Raw genomic sequence first — 17,944 nt, forward strand, 5'->3', positions numbered from 1 at the left:
AAAGTCTTCAGATAAGGTATATTTTCGTCTTAAAGACGTTGATTTGTTTATCCCCTCCCCTTACGGTCTGGAGCGCTCATTTTTTTTCAGCCTGCTCCGCCGCAGCTGCTCGGCGAATGAATGGCATCTTTCTCGACATCACGCAAACGCCAGCGGGGGGAGAGAAAGCATCTTCCTCTTGTGTTCGCCTCGGACGGAGCAGGCTGAAAACCCCACTCCGTTGATGATTAATTTATAGCTTTACCACACAGCAGGTTGCAGTAGCCTACATTTGATCGTTTGACGAAACGGCTCGGTGTCCGGCCGTATGAATAAAAAAACAGTATACCCCTTTTTGTCGGTGACAGAGACTCACTGTTCAAACAGCATGAAATAATTCCATTTCATGAAGCAACTGGAGCCGGGAAAGACAGCATGAAGTTACAAATCTCCGGTCTTTTGCTCGTAATGGCAGTAGCCTATGCAACGATAGAGGGTGAGTAGCCTACTACACTTAAAACTGATGATGTTTAAGAGTTTTCCTGCATTTTCTCAGTGCGTGGTTGCATATGTCATTGCTCAGTTTTACTTGTTTCATAACCAGTTGTTGAAAATATGCAAGTGCTTTCAGCTCCAATAGCCTATATGTGACCTGAAATGTTAATTTAGACGAATTCAAAAATGTTCAGAATGAAGCCAGTGCATTCAAGCATTGTCAGCCGTTTTATCTCGTGCATTCAACCCTGCAACATATGAATGATACAAAAGAAATCCGTCTCGTGTTTAATTTACGCTTATTGCTTGGCTTCTAGCGCCCTCAACTGGGTCTCCGAGTGTTAATGTTGTGTGTGACCTATTCATACATCCGTGATTGAGCCACACACTTTTGCTGTTTTTTCACCCTTCAGATAGGCTATGTCAGCTTTGTAGCATTTTTTTTTTTAAAGATTGCAACAGGCACCAACGCATTGATGTGTTAATGGTGTCACACTAAAGCATTAATGAAAGAAATGTGTTTTGCTTGGGTTTGGCAGAGTGTGAACGTGAAGATATGGGGGTTCTTATCAATGTAGAGGCAATGAGAGCCTTCATCTGGAGCTTTAATCTGAAAATGGAGCCGCTGGACTGGATTTTCATTTATCTTGTCTGTCAGCAACACTCTGGAGAGAATTACTTGACATCTTTTCTCTTCCTCTCTGTTCACTGAAATGAGAGAAATTGTTTAATCAAGAGGAAATTGCTGTCAAATCTGGCATTCATAGATTCATTGAATTGCAGTTGTGTTGTAAAGTAAATTCTGTTTTATATATGTAACACAAGGCTTATATAGCCAATATTACATCTGCAATCTTGAATATCAGCATGGCCATATGCCCAATAATATTCCATGCTGATATTCTGTACATCGCCTTAATGGCAAGTGCAGTGTTACTTTAGCAATTCCTACAAGAAGTTAATATCAACTAACTTATGACCATTCCAGCTGCATCTATACAAAATGGTCACAAAGAGGTCAAAGCAGGGTAATTTGACCGAAAGCACATCTATAATACCATGACTAACCTTATTTGACTTTTGGCTTTTGATTCAACCCTAAAGTTTACCCTAAACTACCTTTTACCCTTAAAAGACCAGACCAGATGGTTTGCTGTCGGCGAGGACGAGAGGTCATTTGTTCACATTTGCGGCCAGTGATTAATGAGGTCATGTCTGTGAACTTTGGCCATCTTTATGCAAATAACTCCAAGGTTTTTATGATCTTTATTTGACACTGTAAGGAAGTAACATCATTTTCACTTTAGCGAGATGAGTGCAGATGTCCTTGGACTGAGAAGGTTATTCATAGCATGTCTGTTTTTTGTATTCTTTGTGATGGAATGTCATATGAATTGCAGCATGCTTGAGTACATTAAAGTGGCTTTGAATGTCCTGATGCAATTGACAGAAATCTCACTTCTAGTGAGGAGAAAAGGAACTCATTAACACAGTGAATAAAGAGTCAACAACTTCATGCATAATCCTTTTCTTGCAAAACTTTATCCTGCTTTTACCTTGAAACAGGTTTGTGCACACTTCAGAATGCATATACAAATACAATCTGTTTTTCTCACACTCTTGTTCACCCTCCTCCCCCTTCTTGTTTTTTGATTTACACATCCCTGTCTGCTCCCCTGGTTGGTTGAATCGTAAACCCAGGCGAGATGGCCTGCTCAGCGTGCAGTCTTTATTTATGATGTCATTTCATATACTTGCTGTTGCAAGACCCACAGCCCTGCTGAGCGGGAAGAACAGCTTCCCAAAGACTGGCTGAGAAACCTTTTCCCAGGGCATGACAGACTGCGATGAGGAAGGAAGTAATGCTTGTCGTTCAGCTGGCGTAGCATCCTGTAAAAATGTCATTAATGTGGTGGAGCACAGATTGCTATGCTACTAATGTGGGAGGGTACCTTACAGAGGACATTTATAGACAACCCCAACCCCCAAATGCATGCACTTAATTTTTATTTAATGGAACCGACCTCTGCCTACATTTATAAACTGATGCACTTATAACCTTGCAAGGGCATAAGCAAAATATATCAGGAAAGGGCATATGTAAATGGAGAGAGACAAAACCAAGGAGGAAGGTAGAAGAGAAAGGGTAAACGAATGGACAGAGAGTAGGTTACAAATAATCATAAAAGCCTATTAGGCACAACACTTATATGCACAATATAGCATGACCTCTGGTGTGTTTTTCTCAATAACAAACAGGCCTGTGAAATGTTATTTTATTCTGTTACCCTTTCTTTATATTACATTTATAATATAAAATGTGACCATGGACCACAAAACCAGTCATAAGTAGCACAGGCATATTTGTAGCAAAAGCCCAAAAAAATACATTGTATGGGTCAAAATTATTGATTTTTCTTTTATGCCAAAAGTTATTAGGATATTAAGTAAAGATCATGTTCATTGAGGATATTTTGTAAATTTCCTACCGTAAATATCAAAACTTGTCAAAAGATTTTACACCCTCAGATTCCAGATTTTTAAATAGTTGTATCTCAGCTAAATATTGTCCTATCCTAACAAACCATACATGGAAAGCTTATTTATTTAGCTTTCAGACGATGTATAAATCTCAACTTGACAAATTATAATATAAAATTACGTGATATATATGATATTAAATATACATTAGCTGTTGCTGTATTGTATATTTTTAGCATGTCTGGAATATACAGGACTGGGACCATCCTAGTTATAATTATCTAAAATAGAATTATGAATTATACTGTATAATGGAATTATGAACTCTCAGTGATTGCATGCATGAATGTTCTGGAAGTACTCTGAATATAGGAATCATGCTGAGAATTACAGAGTAAACTTCATTTAAATTGTATTATTCTGCATCTCGACCAGTCAGAAATACATATTCCAAGAAAACAGACTATTTTTGTAAATGCCTGTGTTATTTGTTGTTGCACATTCATGTCTGAAATAGTGCAGACATATTTATTTACTTGTAAATAGAAATTCTATAAGTAGCATGTACCGTTTTTGGGGAAAGTGGAGTGTTTTTATTTTTTAATGATAAACAAAAGATGAATTTGTAAATGCTTTATGGGGGGAAAAAGCTATTTAAAGAGTTAGTAACACTAAAATTAAAATCAATGTCATTATTTACTCTCATTAATCCAAAATAAATTAAAATTTGAAACACATTATTTCTTTTCAATTGTCACATTTTTTTATCAGTTCAAAGTCTGTGTCATTTTTACGTTTCCAGAAGTACCTAAAAACATTGCAAAAGTAATACATATGAATCAAGCTATTTAATTCAAGTCATGATCACTTTAAATGATGAACAAATTTAGCGCTGTCAGACGATTAATTGCATCCAAAATAATAAAAATTGTGTACATAATATATGTGTGTGTAATGTGTATATATATAAACACACACATGCATGTATATATTTAAGAAAAATGTATGTTATGTTTATATATTAAATATATTTGTATATTTATATATTTGTAAATATGTTTGTGTGTGCCTTTATATACATAATACATATACACAGTACACATCCATATATTATATACACAAAAACTTTGTCCAGCACTAATTTCAGTGTAAAATAGGTTTTTATTTACACACAAACATTTATAAATGCACATACTTTTGGGTGCACAAGAACAAACCTGTTTGTCTTATGGCTTTTGACATTTAGCATTTAAAATTATTTAGAAATTTATTATTTACTATTTCATTTAAGTACATACATTAAATTAAATTAAGATATTTAAAGGCTTCTATTTATTTGTTACATTTTGTGTTCCATAGTTCAGTCATAGCCCAGTGTGTGTGTGTGTGTAGTCATAGGCTTGTCTTATTCTCCTGATGCTCTGTGTAGTGCACTTGTCTGAGGTCATCATGTCATGGCAATGGTTGCGTCAGCAGAAGGAGCTCTGAGGAACCTGGGCCAGCTGTCACTTCATGACTCTGTGCTCATCTAACACTCGTGGGAGAGTGTTTCTGAATTTAATGTGTGATTTCTTTAGATGGCAAGTCAAATGTGGACCTACTTCCTACATAAGCAGACAGATATGTGTATGTATAGTCCTATACAATACTGGTAATCAGCATGGAAGCTTTAGATTATGTTTTACCTTATCACCACATGCCACCTGAGTCTGTTATGTCATTTTATTTCCTTTTGATTGTTCTAAAATTATGTTCTAAAATTAATCCACCCTCTTTAGCTCCTGAGGAGTTTGTCTCACTAGCTGAGATGGAGGACACGCTGTTGAGGAATCTTTTTCGGGGCTATCAGAAGTGGGTGAGACCTGTCCTTCACGCCAACGACACGATTACCGTTCGCTTCGGTCTGAAGATCTCCCAGCTGGTGGATGTGGTGAGACAAACACACATTTGCACTGCAACATCTGATCTTCAGCAGTCACGAAATGCATAAACAAGTAGCACACAAACAGTGATACATTTTTATGTCTTTACTGAACACAATGTGTAAACATGCAAAAGGCAGTTAGGAAAAAGAATGTGAATCCCTAGGCTGATGACTTAAAAAGCTACATAAAAACAGCTGTCTAAATGCTTTCAATTACTTTACTGTTGAAAAAACTCCAGTTTATGTATTTTATGCGCTAACTGTTTTTTGTAGGAAACAGGCTTTAAGTCCACATCAAAATTGACACTGTTTACTTTGTTAGTGCAAATTACTAGTCAGTTTACCTGCTTTTTAACTGAAATGAATTAAATCAACACTGACTAGAGGTGACACTGTTGTCTTTTTAGAGATGCTTTTTCAGCAGAATTTGGATTTCCTTTTTTTTAAAACTATAAAGCTGCTTTGAAACAATCCATATTATTGAAAGGACTATATAAAAGGACTATATAAAAGTCTTGTGGCAAACAATTATTGTCTTAGTAATCTTTAGTCAAAATCTGAAACTTCAGTTCTCCTCTGGAATGGCTTTCCACTATTTTTTTTTCTCATAAAATATTCAGTTTTACTCAGAAATATGTCACTATGCTAAAGTCAGTTACAACTTTAAAGGACAATCCAGTTTTTGCTCCTTTTGTGGAATAGAAGTGATTAGTCTAGGAAGGATATGAGAATGGCAACTCAGATCATATTTATATATTTATCCAACACATCATTGTGACATCCTGCTGTATCACACCTTTACTATAGTCTCTCTATCTAATTAATTCTCTCTTCCTGTGTTCTCCTCTTTACTTGTGACCCACTGTATTGATCCTGCTGATGCTGAGCATTCAAGAACTTGATTGAAAATGTGTTTGTGTGTGCGTGTACCTTGTATTCCCTATAGTATGTCCTCACAATGATAGCAATACCAGTCATTTTTGACCTTGTGGGGACATTGTTTTTGGTTCCCATGGGGAAAACAGCTTATAAATCGTAGAAATGAAAGAAGTTTTGTGTGATGCTTAGATTTAGGATTACGGAGAAGAATAGAAAATACAGTTTGTACAATATAAAAACTATTATGAATATACCTGTAAACCAGTATATGTGTGTGTGTGTATGTGTATGTGTACCTGGTATTTATCACGTTATGGGGACCAAATGTCCCCACAAGGATAGTAATACCAGTAAATTTTGAAAAATGTTTTTTTCAGAAACTAAAAGTGTGTCTTCTGTGAGGGCTAGGTTTAGGTGTAGGGTAGGTGTAGGGCGATAGAAAATATGGTTTGTACAATATAAAAACCATTACGCCTATTAATGTCCCTATAAAACATGGAAACACAGTGTGTGTGTGTGTGTGTGTGTGTTGCTAAACATACGTTTATCATGTCATGCTTCATTTCCAAAAATGCTTTAAGATTTGAAGATGATCATTTGTGTTCTGCAGAACCATTTTAAAAATAGGAAACCCGGAGACACTCTTTGGGCTGTAGTCAAATGTAATTAAAGTATTAAACTATTACACTGACATTTTATTAATCTGACGTCTCACCAACATCTGAAGTTCAAAGCTTACCTGACAATCCTAAAATGTGCATGGCATTATCCACTTTTTTCTATTTAACTTATTACTGAGTTCATGAAAAATACCTATGACTGCCAGAGCCATGGCCTAGCAGCTAGTACATGTGCATGTTGAGATGTAATGTAGTGCTCATACAGGCAGCATGAGGCATTACCCTTCAAGGCTTCCATTAGGTTTTTGGTATTATTCTGTATTATATTCATAATTCAACATGACATTTAATGTAATATAGTGTAGTATTAAAGGGAAAGTTCACACAAAAAGAAAAAAATCTGTCATCCTTTACTCATCTTTGCAGGGTTAGTTCACCCAAAAATTAAAATTCTGTCATTAATTACTCACACTTGTGACGTTCCAAACCCGTATGATCTTCGTTCATCTTCAATACACAAATTAAGATATTTTTGATGAAATATGAGAGCTTTCTGACCGTGCATAGACAGCAACGCAACTGACGTGTTCAAGGCTCAGAAACGTAGTAAGGATATAGTTAAAATAGTCCATGTGGCATCAGTGGTTTAACCATACCAAAATATTTTTGTGAGCAAAAGGATAAAAAAAGGAGGATAAAAAAAGTCATACAGGTTTGGAATGACACAAGGATGAGTAGATGAGAGAAATTTTTTTTTTTGGATGAACCATCTCTTTAAAATATTTAAATACTGTACACTCACCAGTCACTTTATTAGGTATACCTGTGCAACTGATTATTAATCCAAATATCTAATCAGCCAGTTACATGGCAGGAACTTGATGCATTTAGACATGCAGACATGGTCAAACCGAGCACAAAGAAAAGTGATTTATGTGATTTTGAACGTGGCATGGTTGTTGGCTCCAAATAGGCTGGTCTGAGTATTTCACAACCTGCTGATCTACTAGGATTTTCATGCATAGCTATCTCTAGGGTTTACAGAGAATGGTCCAACAAAAAGAAAAAAATATTCAGTGAGTGACACTTCTGTGGGTGAAAATGCCTTATTGATGCCAAAAGGTCAGAAGAGAGTGGTCAGATTGGTTCAAGCCGATAGAAAGACAATAGTAACTCAAATAACCACTTTTTACAACAGAGGTATACAGAAGAGCATCTTTGAATGCACAAAATGTTAAACCTTAAAGCAGATGGGCTCCTACCAACAGGGTGCCACTTCTGTCAGCTAAGAACAAGAAACTGAGGCTATAGTTTTCACATGCCCACCAAAACTGGACAATAGAAGATTGGAAAAACGCCTGGTCTGATAAGTCTCAATTTCTGCTGCAACATTTGGATTTTAGGGTCAGAATTCGGTGTAAACAACATGAAAGCACAGATCAGTTCAGGCTGGTAGTGCTGGCGTGGTGGCGCGCAGGACATTTTCTTCACACACTTATTTTCACACTTCTCTTCACACTTCACACTACTTTTCACATTTCTTTTCATTTTATTTTCTTGCGCCCCTTAGTAACAATTGAGCATTGTTTAAACATCACAACCTACCTGATATTGTTGCTGACCACAGTGTACACATTTTGTGATAACTACTTCCAGCAGGATAACACACCATTTTCACAAAGTTTCACTAGTTTCTTCTCAGTTGGCCTCCACAGTCACTATCTCAATTCAATATAGCACCTTTTAATCTGGTGCAACAGGAGATTCAGATGTGCAGCAGCTGTGTGATGCTGTCATGTCAGTATGAACCAAAATCTTTCCACCTTTTTTATTCTATCCCATGAAAAATTAAGGCAGTTCTGAAGGCAAAAGGGAGTCTAAACTAGCAATGTGTACCTAATAAATGGCAGATCAGTGTATTTTGTTTGGCTATTACATTGATTATAATGTGGTATACTTCTGTAGTACATAAAAGGGCATAATAACTTTAAAGAAAGATTGATACAGAAGCATGTTTGTATTTTAAATCAAACACAGTGCAACAATTACTTGGAAAATGAGATGTTTGAAACCAACATTCTGATACAGAAAATTTGTGTAACTGGACTTCTGACTCATAATCTACTATCCTTCTCTAATGTATTGGCGGTCATTTGCTTTGTGTGGATATATCCATACATTCATTATTCATTCATTTTACCATGGTGAATAAGTAGAGGGTAAAGCCAGGAGGACAATTAGCTAACATTTAATTTGATAGGGAGTAGAAAGGTACCTAAATAATGGACAGTTCCTCTGGTCACTAATGAACTGTCACTGTATGGTAAGAGCTGCTTACAAATTCTTCAAATATTACTATTATACTAGTACCAGTTTCAAGTTAAATCAAATCACAGTCTGAGTCAGACCTGCAACAGTCCATAAATCATGCAGTAATGCACTGCACAGGAAGTGTCTGAGTAATTATGTCTTACTGTATGAATGTATTTGCATGTCATGCCTCCCCCAGATTTTGCAGTCAGATTGTCTCTATTTAATAGTGGGAGGTTAATAACTCTACATGATGTGTGAATGTTTAATTTTTGATCTATGAAATACTAATTTCCTTTACATACTTCAAAAGAACCACAGCAAGGCAAACACTGTTCTTGGCACTTAATTGTTCTTTGTTGACATTTTTCAAATACTTAAATTTGTTACTTATAAATAATAATAATACTAACAAACAACTCTGTTTTCGGATTTGCTTGTCAGGTCCAAAATAGGTTTTTCTTCTCTGTCTCTCTCTTTTAAGGCATTGCTTATTAGGCTGCCCCAACCGTCCAATAAGCAATGCCTTCTTTTACTCTGTAACATGTTCACAAAACATCCATGTTGAAATGTGTTGCCCAAAAAGGTATAGTTGGGCTGGGACCAGAGCTGTTTATGATTTTTTTTTTTAATAGGTTATACTATGTCCTCCTTTTTTATCATCATGACTAGACAGACCAATTTTCTGAACATTGAATAGGCAACGTGCAGCACCAAATGTCATGCCTTTTAGGTACTTCGTTTCATTATATGGTCTTTTGGGACTAGGGAGAGAGTTTAAATTCTGAAAGTTGCATGTTTTCAAATTAACTTAGTGCAGTGATTATAATGAAAGTATAATGAACTAATTTCACAGGAACATATTTTTCATAATATTGCTCTGTTCAAGTCCTTTTGGGAAGTTCCCACTTACAAGTTTTTAATTAAAACGTAATAACAACATGACGTGCATGAAGTAATGTTATCTTTATAGCTTCATCATGAAGTATTATCACTATTTTTTTTTAATAAAAGCATACAAATTGTGTACAGACTAAATTGTACCAATCAAACTTACTGTGATAATCACCAGTTTGCTTTTGTAATTATTTCTTAATTGATCTAGAGCTTCACGTTGGGGGTTTCAACTGGTGGAGTTCATGTGTGCTCAACTTGTAATCACAGTCATCCAGTAAAGATTGACTGATTTTTGAGCAGACTATCCCTTCAAAACCTTACGTTATTATAAAATAAAAGTGCTGGGTGTTGAAAATGTTGCCTTTGCAGGTGGTATAAGACATAGAAAGCTGTACAAATCCAGTGTTTTACATCCGCAAAGTACTCCTATGTCTAAACTCACTTTAGACATAACCAAGATCATCGGTTTGGCAGTGCTTTTTTAGAAGCCTCTTTGAAGTCTGTTTAGTCTGGACCGTAAGGCAGCAAGTCATTTGTTTTGGGATTCAGACACATTATATGTATAACAGTCCTGCAGAGCCACCTGATGGTCATATTCTGTAATCAACACTACATTGCTCACCTTGTCACGACTTGACATTGTGAATTTTCTGGCTGGTGGAGCACTGAACACTGTGGGAACAATTGATTTTCACACCATTCTTATTTAACAGATGAGTCTCAGTATATTGGTTCCTATTCAGGGTCTGAAATTCAATTTAATGAAACAAAGGACATAAGATACTATCTTTTGAGCCGTATGTATAAATAGCACAGTTGAGCTAATCATCTGTATGACTCAAGTAGGTCAGTGGTGAGAGATTTTTAGAGATTTTGGGAGAAATATTGTATTTGCTTTCTTTCAAAACATGTGTCCAAGCTCATGTATGGTACTAAAATAATTTTAGCAGCTATGGATATTTATCATCTTTCATTGTGCATTTTCTTCACATTTCTTTTTTTAGGATGAAAAAAATCAACTGATGACTACAAATGTCTGGTTGTGGCAGGTAACTTAAAGAAATTTAGCATTATTTTTAAGTATGTTCCAAAATGCTCTCCTGATTGATGTTTTATTGGTCCCTTCTCTGTAGGAGTGGACAGACTATAAACTGCGGTGGAATCCAGAAGATTATGGTGGAATCACATCCATCAGAGTGCCCTCTGAAACAATCTGGCTACCAGACATTGTCCTTTATGAGAAGTAATTCTTTTTATAACCTCTCAGCCATATCAATGTCATACAGGTGCACATATTAATGAATAATGTGACTGTATTTTGATTAGGTTTTTTTCCGCTTGTTCTTAAAGACAGGGATAACCGTTTTTAATCTCCCAAATATTTATATCAGTGTCATGTATAATATACAGACAGATTTAGACTGTACCTTAAAAGGATAGTTCACCCAAAAATGAAAATAAGCCTATTATTTACTCACCCTTCAGACATCCTAGTTGTATATGACTTCCTTCTTTCAATCGGAGTTATATTAAAAATTATCCTGGCACTTCCAAGCTTTATAATGGCAATGGGTGGGTGTTTCTCTTCATCAGTCCAAAATAAGTCCAATAAAGTGCATCCATGGCTCCAGGGGATGAATAAGGGCCTCCTGTAGCAAATCAATGCATTTTTGTAAGAAAAATATCCATATTCAAAATGCAAGAATGACTTTAATCTAGTTTGCTCCAACTAGTCGTAATGCGCCGCTCAGACGTGACGAACGTGAACATGCCATGAAGATAGGTAAACACAACACCGGTCACAAATTAGAAGTTCAAAATGAGGATTTGTTGATGTAAATAAAGAGGAGACTGGTTTTCCTTTGCTAATGTAAGGAAACTTTGCTTCCTTTGCTCCTGTAAACAAACACTGGTTTGTGCGAGACTCACCAGCACATGTGCAACGCAGACATCCTTCTGTGTACAACTATTTGGCACAAGCTAGATTAAAGTGATCCTTAAGTTTTGAGTATGGATATTTTTCTTACAAAAATGCACAGATTCACTACATGAGGCCTTTATTCACCCCCTATCCCTCCCCCCAAAGCCATGAGAGCAACTTTTTATTATGGATGGATGCACTTTTTTGGACTTTTTTTGGACTGATGAAGAGAAACACCCACCCATTGCCATGATAAAGCTCGGAAGTGGCAGGATGATTTTTAATATAACTCCGATTGGATTTGTCTGAAAGATGATAGTCATATACACCTAGGATGCCTGGAGGGTGAGTAAATAATGGGCTAATTTTCATTTTTGGGTGAACTATCCCTTTAAAGGGATTGTTTATCCCAAAATTCTGTTATTAATTACTCACCCTCATGTTGTTCCAATCCTGTAAGACCATCGTTCATCTTCGAAACACAAATTAAGGTATTTTTGATGAAATCCTACAGCTTTCTGTCCCTGCATAGACAGCAACACAACTGGAATGTTTTATGGCCCAGAAAGGTAAAAATAGTCCACTTGCCATCAGTGGTTCAACTGTAATTTTTTTAAGCTACAAGACTACTTTTTCATGTCCTTACTACCTTAGCAATGTACTGTAAGCCACCCAGAACCTTGTGACATTGACATTTGCATGGGCGATTACTACTTACATTTTATTAAAAAAAAAATGCAAAATGTAGTTGTTAATATCATGTCTCTCTCTCTCTTCAACTCTTATAGTGCTGATGGCCGATTTGAGGGTTCTCTAATGACCAAAGCCATTGTAAGGTTTAATGGTACCATCATGTGGACTCCTCCTGCCAGCTATAAATCCTCCTGTACTATGGATGTCACCTTTTTCCCCTTTGACAGACAGAACTGCTCAATGAAGTTTGGGTCATGGACATACGATGGCACTATGGTGGACTTGACCCTAGTGGATGCATATGTAGACCGTAAGGACTTCTTTGACAATGGTGAATGGGAAATACTCAACGCAACTGGTCAGCGGGGCAGTCGGCGTGACGGCATTTATTCCTATCCTTACGTCACATATTCATTCATACTTAAACGTCTTCCTCTCTTTTACACACTTTTTCTCATCATCCCATGTCTCGGTCTGTCATTTCTCACCGTGCTGGTCTTCTACCTCCCCTCAGATGAAGGAGAAAAGCTTTCTCTCTCCACCTCCGTCCTTGTGTCTCTCACTGTGTTTCTTCTTGTCATAGAAGAGATCATTCCATCTTCCTCTAAAGTCATTCCTCTGATTGGAGAGTATCTGCTTTTTATCATGATCTTCGTCACGTTCTCGATCATTGTAACTGTTTTTGTCATTAACGTCCATCATCGTTCCTCTGCCACGTACCATCCCATGGCACCGTGGGTTAAAAGTCTTTTCCTCCAGAGATTACCCAGACTGCTCTGCATGAGAGGGCACACTGATCGTTATCAGTACCCAGACATCGAGCTGCGGAGCCCAGAGCTAAAACGAGGGATGAAAAGAGGACAACAGAAGAGTGCTGGAGGAGGACGTGGGGGGTTAAAGGAAGATGAGAACCAGGCCTGGATTGCCCTGTTGGAGAGAGCCACTCACTCAGTGCACTACATTTCCAGACACATCAAGAAAGAACACTTCATCAGAGAGGTGTTTAGGCTATTTTTTCTCCACAGCATTAATTGTCAGAGTAATGTTTTTTCATTCAGGACACTATTTTTAGGGTAAAAATTAACAATTGTCAGTTATAAAATTAGGAATTCAAAATCAAAAAATAAAAAAACAAATAGCACCATTGCTCTTCAGGCATTCCGAGTTTGAGTCCCGGCTTGCGGACCTTTCCTGATTTCCCCATCCCCCACTCTCTCACTTTGTTTCCCATCATAATAATTGCAAAAATAAATCTTTTTAAAAAATGACCATATATGTATATATAAAATTTATATTTCTGTGTTCAAAATATGTTTAAAATGAAAAAGTTACCAAAAAAATTATAATAAATAATTTTTAAACTTCTAAACTGTAATTTAAGAACACAAACTCTGAAAAAAATGTAAAATGATTCATTGTTTCAAATTGTCTTCTTAAAACTGTAATCCAGTACAGGAATAGTTCATAGGCAATTCAATTTTAATTGTAGTGTTTGTATTAGAGTGGTGTATTAACTAGTAGATTCATTTGCTTAAATCATGTGACTTGGCAAATTTGATACATGCTCCGAACCACTGATACCAAACAAAAGATTCCTGAAAGTTTTGGAGCTTCATGAAGCAGTGTTTCAAAAACCCATCACTAATTATGTGTGTACACCAAAAGCAAATCTAATTTAATTTAATTGTTTGTGTGAGATTACATACATATGCAAAAATACGAATAGACACAAATTCACGCCGGGCAATGTGAATGACGCATTGTCACGCAAGCCAATCAGCAAAGAGCTTATTGACACATCCGGTTGTATCGGAGGTGTCAAAAGTATTAATTATTGTATTATATTATTATGATATTAATTTATAACATTAATTAAACAATTATGATCAAACAGTTATATTTATTTAGTATTGTGTGAGAATGCATTTCATGAAAGACCTTGCAACTGGACGTGATTATAATAAGGTATAATAAGGGTTGGGCCATACAAATTACGGGAGTTTTACCAGAGGCGAATGTAGGCCCAGTGGGATTTTTATATAGAAAGACTAAAAATACGGAAGAAATACGGGAAAATATTTAAAGGGGATGATTGCGGGATAGAATGGTAAAATACAGGAGAATCCCGGGAAAAATGGGAAGGTTGACGGGTATGCCAATTTTATGTGATAGCCACCTGCAAAGGGAAATGTTGTTAGAGATATCTTTAATGTTGTTAGAGATATTAGCGGTACTTTATCAACAAATTTAAATTTAACTACATAAATGCATCTGTGTCGGCAAGATTGCCTTTTTAAATATATAAAAATCTAATTGGCTGTTATGAACTGTCTAATGACATTGGTTGAATTTGACTGACAAATAGAAAAGCATTTAGCAAAAGGATAAAGAAAGCCAATTTGGAAATTCTTTAAAAATACAATGTAAATGTTGCATGTAATAATGTTTCATAAATGTATTGACTTACATGAACATTTTTAAACATGAATTAAATGAGTTTTAAATGATAATTACAAAAAAATAATGTCAGATTGAAAAGTGGTGAAAAATGTGATTATGCAATTAAAAAATACAGCAAATTATGGCAAAAATATATCCTGTGTGAAAGTTCCGTAATGCTATTTATCTTGGGCAATTCAGTTAGAGGTAGTCTATGAAATATGTTTTGTTATTAAGGTAAAAAATCTATGTATTATCAGTATGTGCTTGATTTACGTTGGATGTTTGTCTCTCAGGTCGTTCAGGACTGGAAGTTTGTGGCTCAGGTGTTGGACCGGATCTTCCTCTGGGTCTTTCTTACAGTTTCTGTACTTGGGACCATCCTCATCTTCACCCCAGCTCTGCAGATGTATCTCAGCACATCTTAAAAGTCCAGAAGATTTCAGCCTACCAAGTCTCTTATGACATTCTTATGACCTCTTTGAAATATATGTACTTTCCACAACATTACAGTAATCCTCCAAAAGTCCTTTTTTGTGCCTAGCCACATCTGTAATCCTCTCCAAATTCAGCTTCTATCTCTCCTTCCTAGATGCTGTGTTCAGTATTTAGACTACAAAAAAAGCAAAACTCAGCTGAAATGAAGTTCAGGAATTTTCTGGCCTTTTAACACATAACTAAAAGGCAGCTTATACAGTTAAGGGAGTTCAGATCTGTGTAATCTCTATAAGGGGATCATGGTTTTAAAGATCTTCAATAATTTGACTTTACTGTGATGTACAAGGTGTAACCACCTCTTTTATGCCTCTCATTTTGCATTCAGTCTTATTTATTTATTACTGGTTTAAAAAATGTGTCATTGTCCATGTAAGTAATATTTTATGTTGTGATTTTGTTAAATCACTATCCAGATTAACATTTGTATAATTATTTACTAATAATATACTGTAACGCTATTTATGTAAATCTGGATGATGATCAGTTAAAATAGTACCTCTCTTATTGGCATAGGTAACGTTTACTGTACAGTTTATCATCTGTTTTCCTGGATTTAGCACTGTTAAATGCATTACTATCATTCCTTTGAATGACAGTATGCATATGTAAAGTTTATGCAGATGAGTCCATGCATAATACAAAGCGCATGTGTATGTATCTACAATTTTCCACAATCTGGAATTTATAAAAAGAAATTTGCACAGATTTTGGCACATATATGGTTTTATAAATCTCAATATCTGCCATTTGTGCTATAATTTTAGGATGAAAATTACACCAAGTGTTAAACATCCTTATCGCTAAATAATGATTTTGAGAGAACCCTAAACCTGGACCTTTTTATTTATTTATTTATTTATTTATTGTGGCTAATTTAAAAATGCAAAAGAGGTAGAGGGACCTAGGGTAAAATAAGGTTAAATATATTCTATATACTCTATATATTGACAATATATTTTTGGTTACACTTTAGTTTACAATGTCCTTATTACATTGTAATTATACACTTAAGTGCTTAGCAATATTAATCAACAACTTGTACGTACTATAGTTATGGTTAGGATTAGGGTTTGGTTTAAGATTAGTTGCTTTTAATTATGCACAATTTACTGTTATTACTATAGTAAGCACTGTAACATGTAACAAGGACACTGTAAGATAAAGTGCTACTGTATTTATTTCGTTTCATTTTCATAAACAAAAGAGACCAGTTCAGTTTACATTTACAAGAAAAGTGTGTTGGCAACATGTTACTGTAGTTTCTCTTTAAAGCATCTCACTTTTACCATTGATTATATTGATGTCATATTAAAGTCAACCCGAAATCTTATTGTACATGATTTGTCAGTGCACGCTCTTCCTCTCCAATGACTTTTGTTATTGATTTTCAAAATATGATTACAGAAGTAAAATGAGTACATAACGTTTTATGTTGGCTTCTGTATTCATGAATGAATGTGTATTTAATGTCTACATTTTTGAATGCTGCTTTTGTACTGCATCAAAGAGAAATTATTCAAATGTGCAGCGCCGCAGGGTGTCGTTGGCAGTGTAGTTTGCCTTCTTGATAGACAGGCTTTAATCTCAAAGCACCTCATCTGGGAGTGATATTGTCTGGCCTCTCAGAGAAGCACGAAGCGTGAAATATTTCCATTTCCAAAGCGTGTGAATGCCTCAGATATGTTTTCAAGCCACATCTGGGTTCTGTAATCACTGACTTAGCAACCGATAGTGTGTAAACGGTAGATTGAATTTCATGCTGTTGTGCCATCTCTTTCTTTTCAAACCATGAGCACTAGGTGTATTCTCTTGAGGTCCCCCATGCTTTTGGAAATCGCAGAGCTGTATGTGTTAAAATTTATTGATCAAAATTCATTGACGACTATTTATCAGTAACATGCATGTCAAGAAGTACTTTCTTTTATGTTCCAGTCAACATGCAGCCAACGCAACATATAGTACTATACTGTACTAAAACAAGGGGTAACACTTTACAATAAGGTCCATTAGTTAACATTAGTTAACTACTTTAGTTAATGTGAACTAAGAATGAACAATACTACAGCATTAATTACATCTTTTTACATTTATCTTAAAGGAGAAGTCCACTTCCAGAACAACAATTTACAAATAATTTCCCCACCCCCTTGTCATCCATGATGTTCATGTCTTATTTTCTTCAGTTGTAAAGAAATTGTTTTTTGAGGAAACATTTCAGCATTTTTCCCCATATAATGGACTGATATGGTGCCCCGATTTTAAACTTCCAAAGTGCAGTTTAAATGCAACTTCAAACGATCCCAAATCCAGTTGTAAACTATCCCAGCTGAGGAAGACGTGTCTTATCTAGCGAAATGATCGGTTATTTACATTTAAAAAATACAATTTAAATACTTTTTATTCTCAAATGCTCGTCTTGCCTTGCAGTCCTTGAACTCTGTGTATTCTGGCTCAAGACAGTTAGGGTATGTCAAAAACTCCAGTTGTATTTTCTCCCTCAAAAATAATTTCAAAATTATCCTACACTGCTGCAGAAGTACTGACCCAGTCTTTGCAAAGTGAACATGCAAAGAAGATCAAACACCCTTAACAAAAAAGGTAAAACATCAATATAGGACAATTTTGAAGTTCAGGGAGAACATGAGATGGGAGTTTTTCGACATACCCTAACTGTCATGAACAGGAACAAAAACAGTCCAGGCAGATTAAGACAAGTCGAGCGTTTGGCATTAAAAAGTATATAAATTGTATTCTTTTTATTAAAATAACCAATCGTTACGCTAGATAAGACCCTTCTTCCTCGGCTGG

The 17,944-nt window shown here is 35.7% G+C and overlaps 1 protein-coding gene across 1 annotated transcript; it reads left to right on the forward strand.

The window, feature by feature from the left end:
• Positions 1-70: 70 nt before the first annotated feature.
• Positions 71-17,245, forward strand: chrnb3a (cholinergic receptor nicotinic beta 3 subunit a). The gene is made up of 6 exons (XM_051110841.1): positions 71-475; positions 4,734-4,885; positions 10,590-10,634; positions 10,719-10,828; positions 12,295-13,198; positions 14,935-17,245. The coding sequence occupies exons 1-6, from the start codon at positions 415-417 to the stop codon at positions 15,064-15,066; spliced, it is 1,404 nt and encodes a 467-aa protein (XP_050966798.1). The 5' UTR covers positions 71-414; the 3' UTR covers positions 15,067-17,245.
• Positions 17,246-17,944: the final 699 nt, after the last annotated feature.

This window comes from Labeo rohita, chromosome 1 (assembly GCF_022985175.1).
Source record: "Labeo rohita strain BAU-BD-2019 chromosome 1, IGBB_LRoh.1.0, whole genome shotgun sequence".
In the NCBI taxonomy this organism is placed as follows: domain Eukaryota; kingdom Metazoa; phylum Chordata; class Actinopteri; order Cypriniformes; family Cyprinidae; genus Labeo; species Labeo rohita.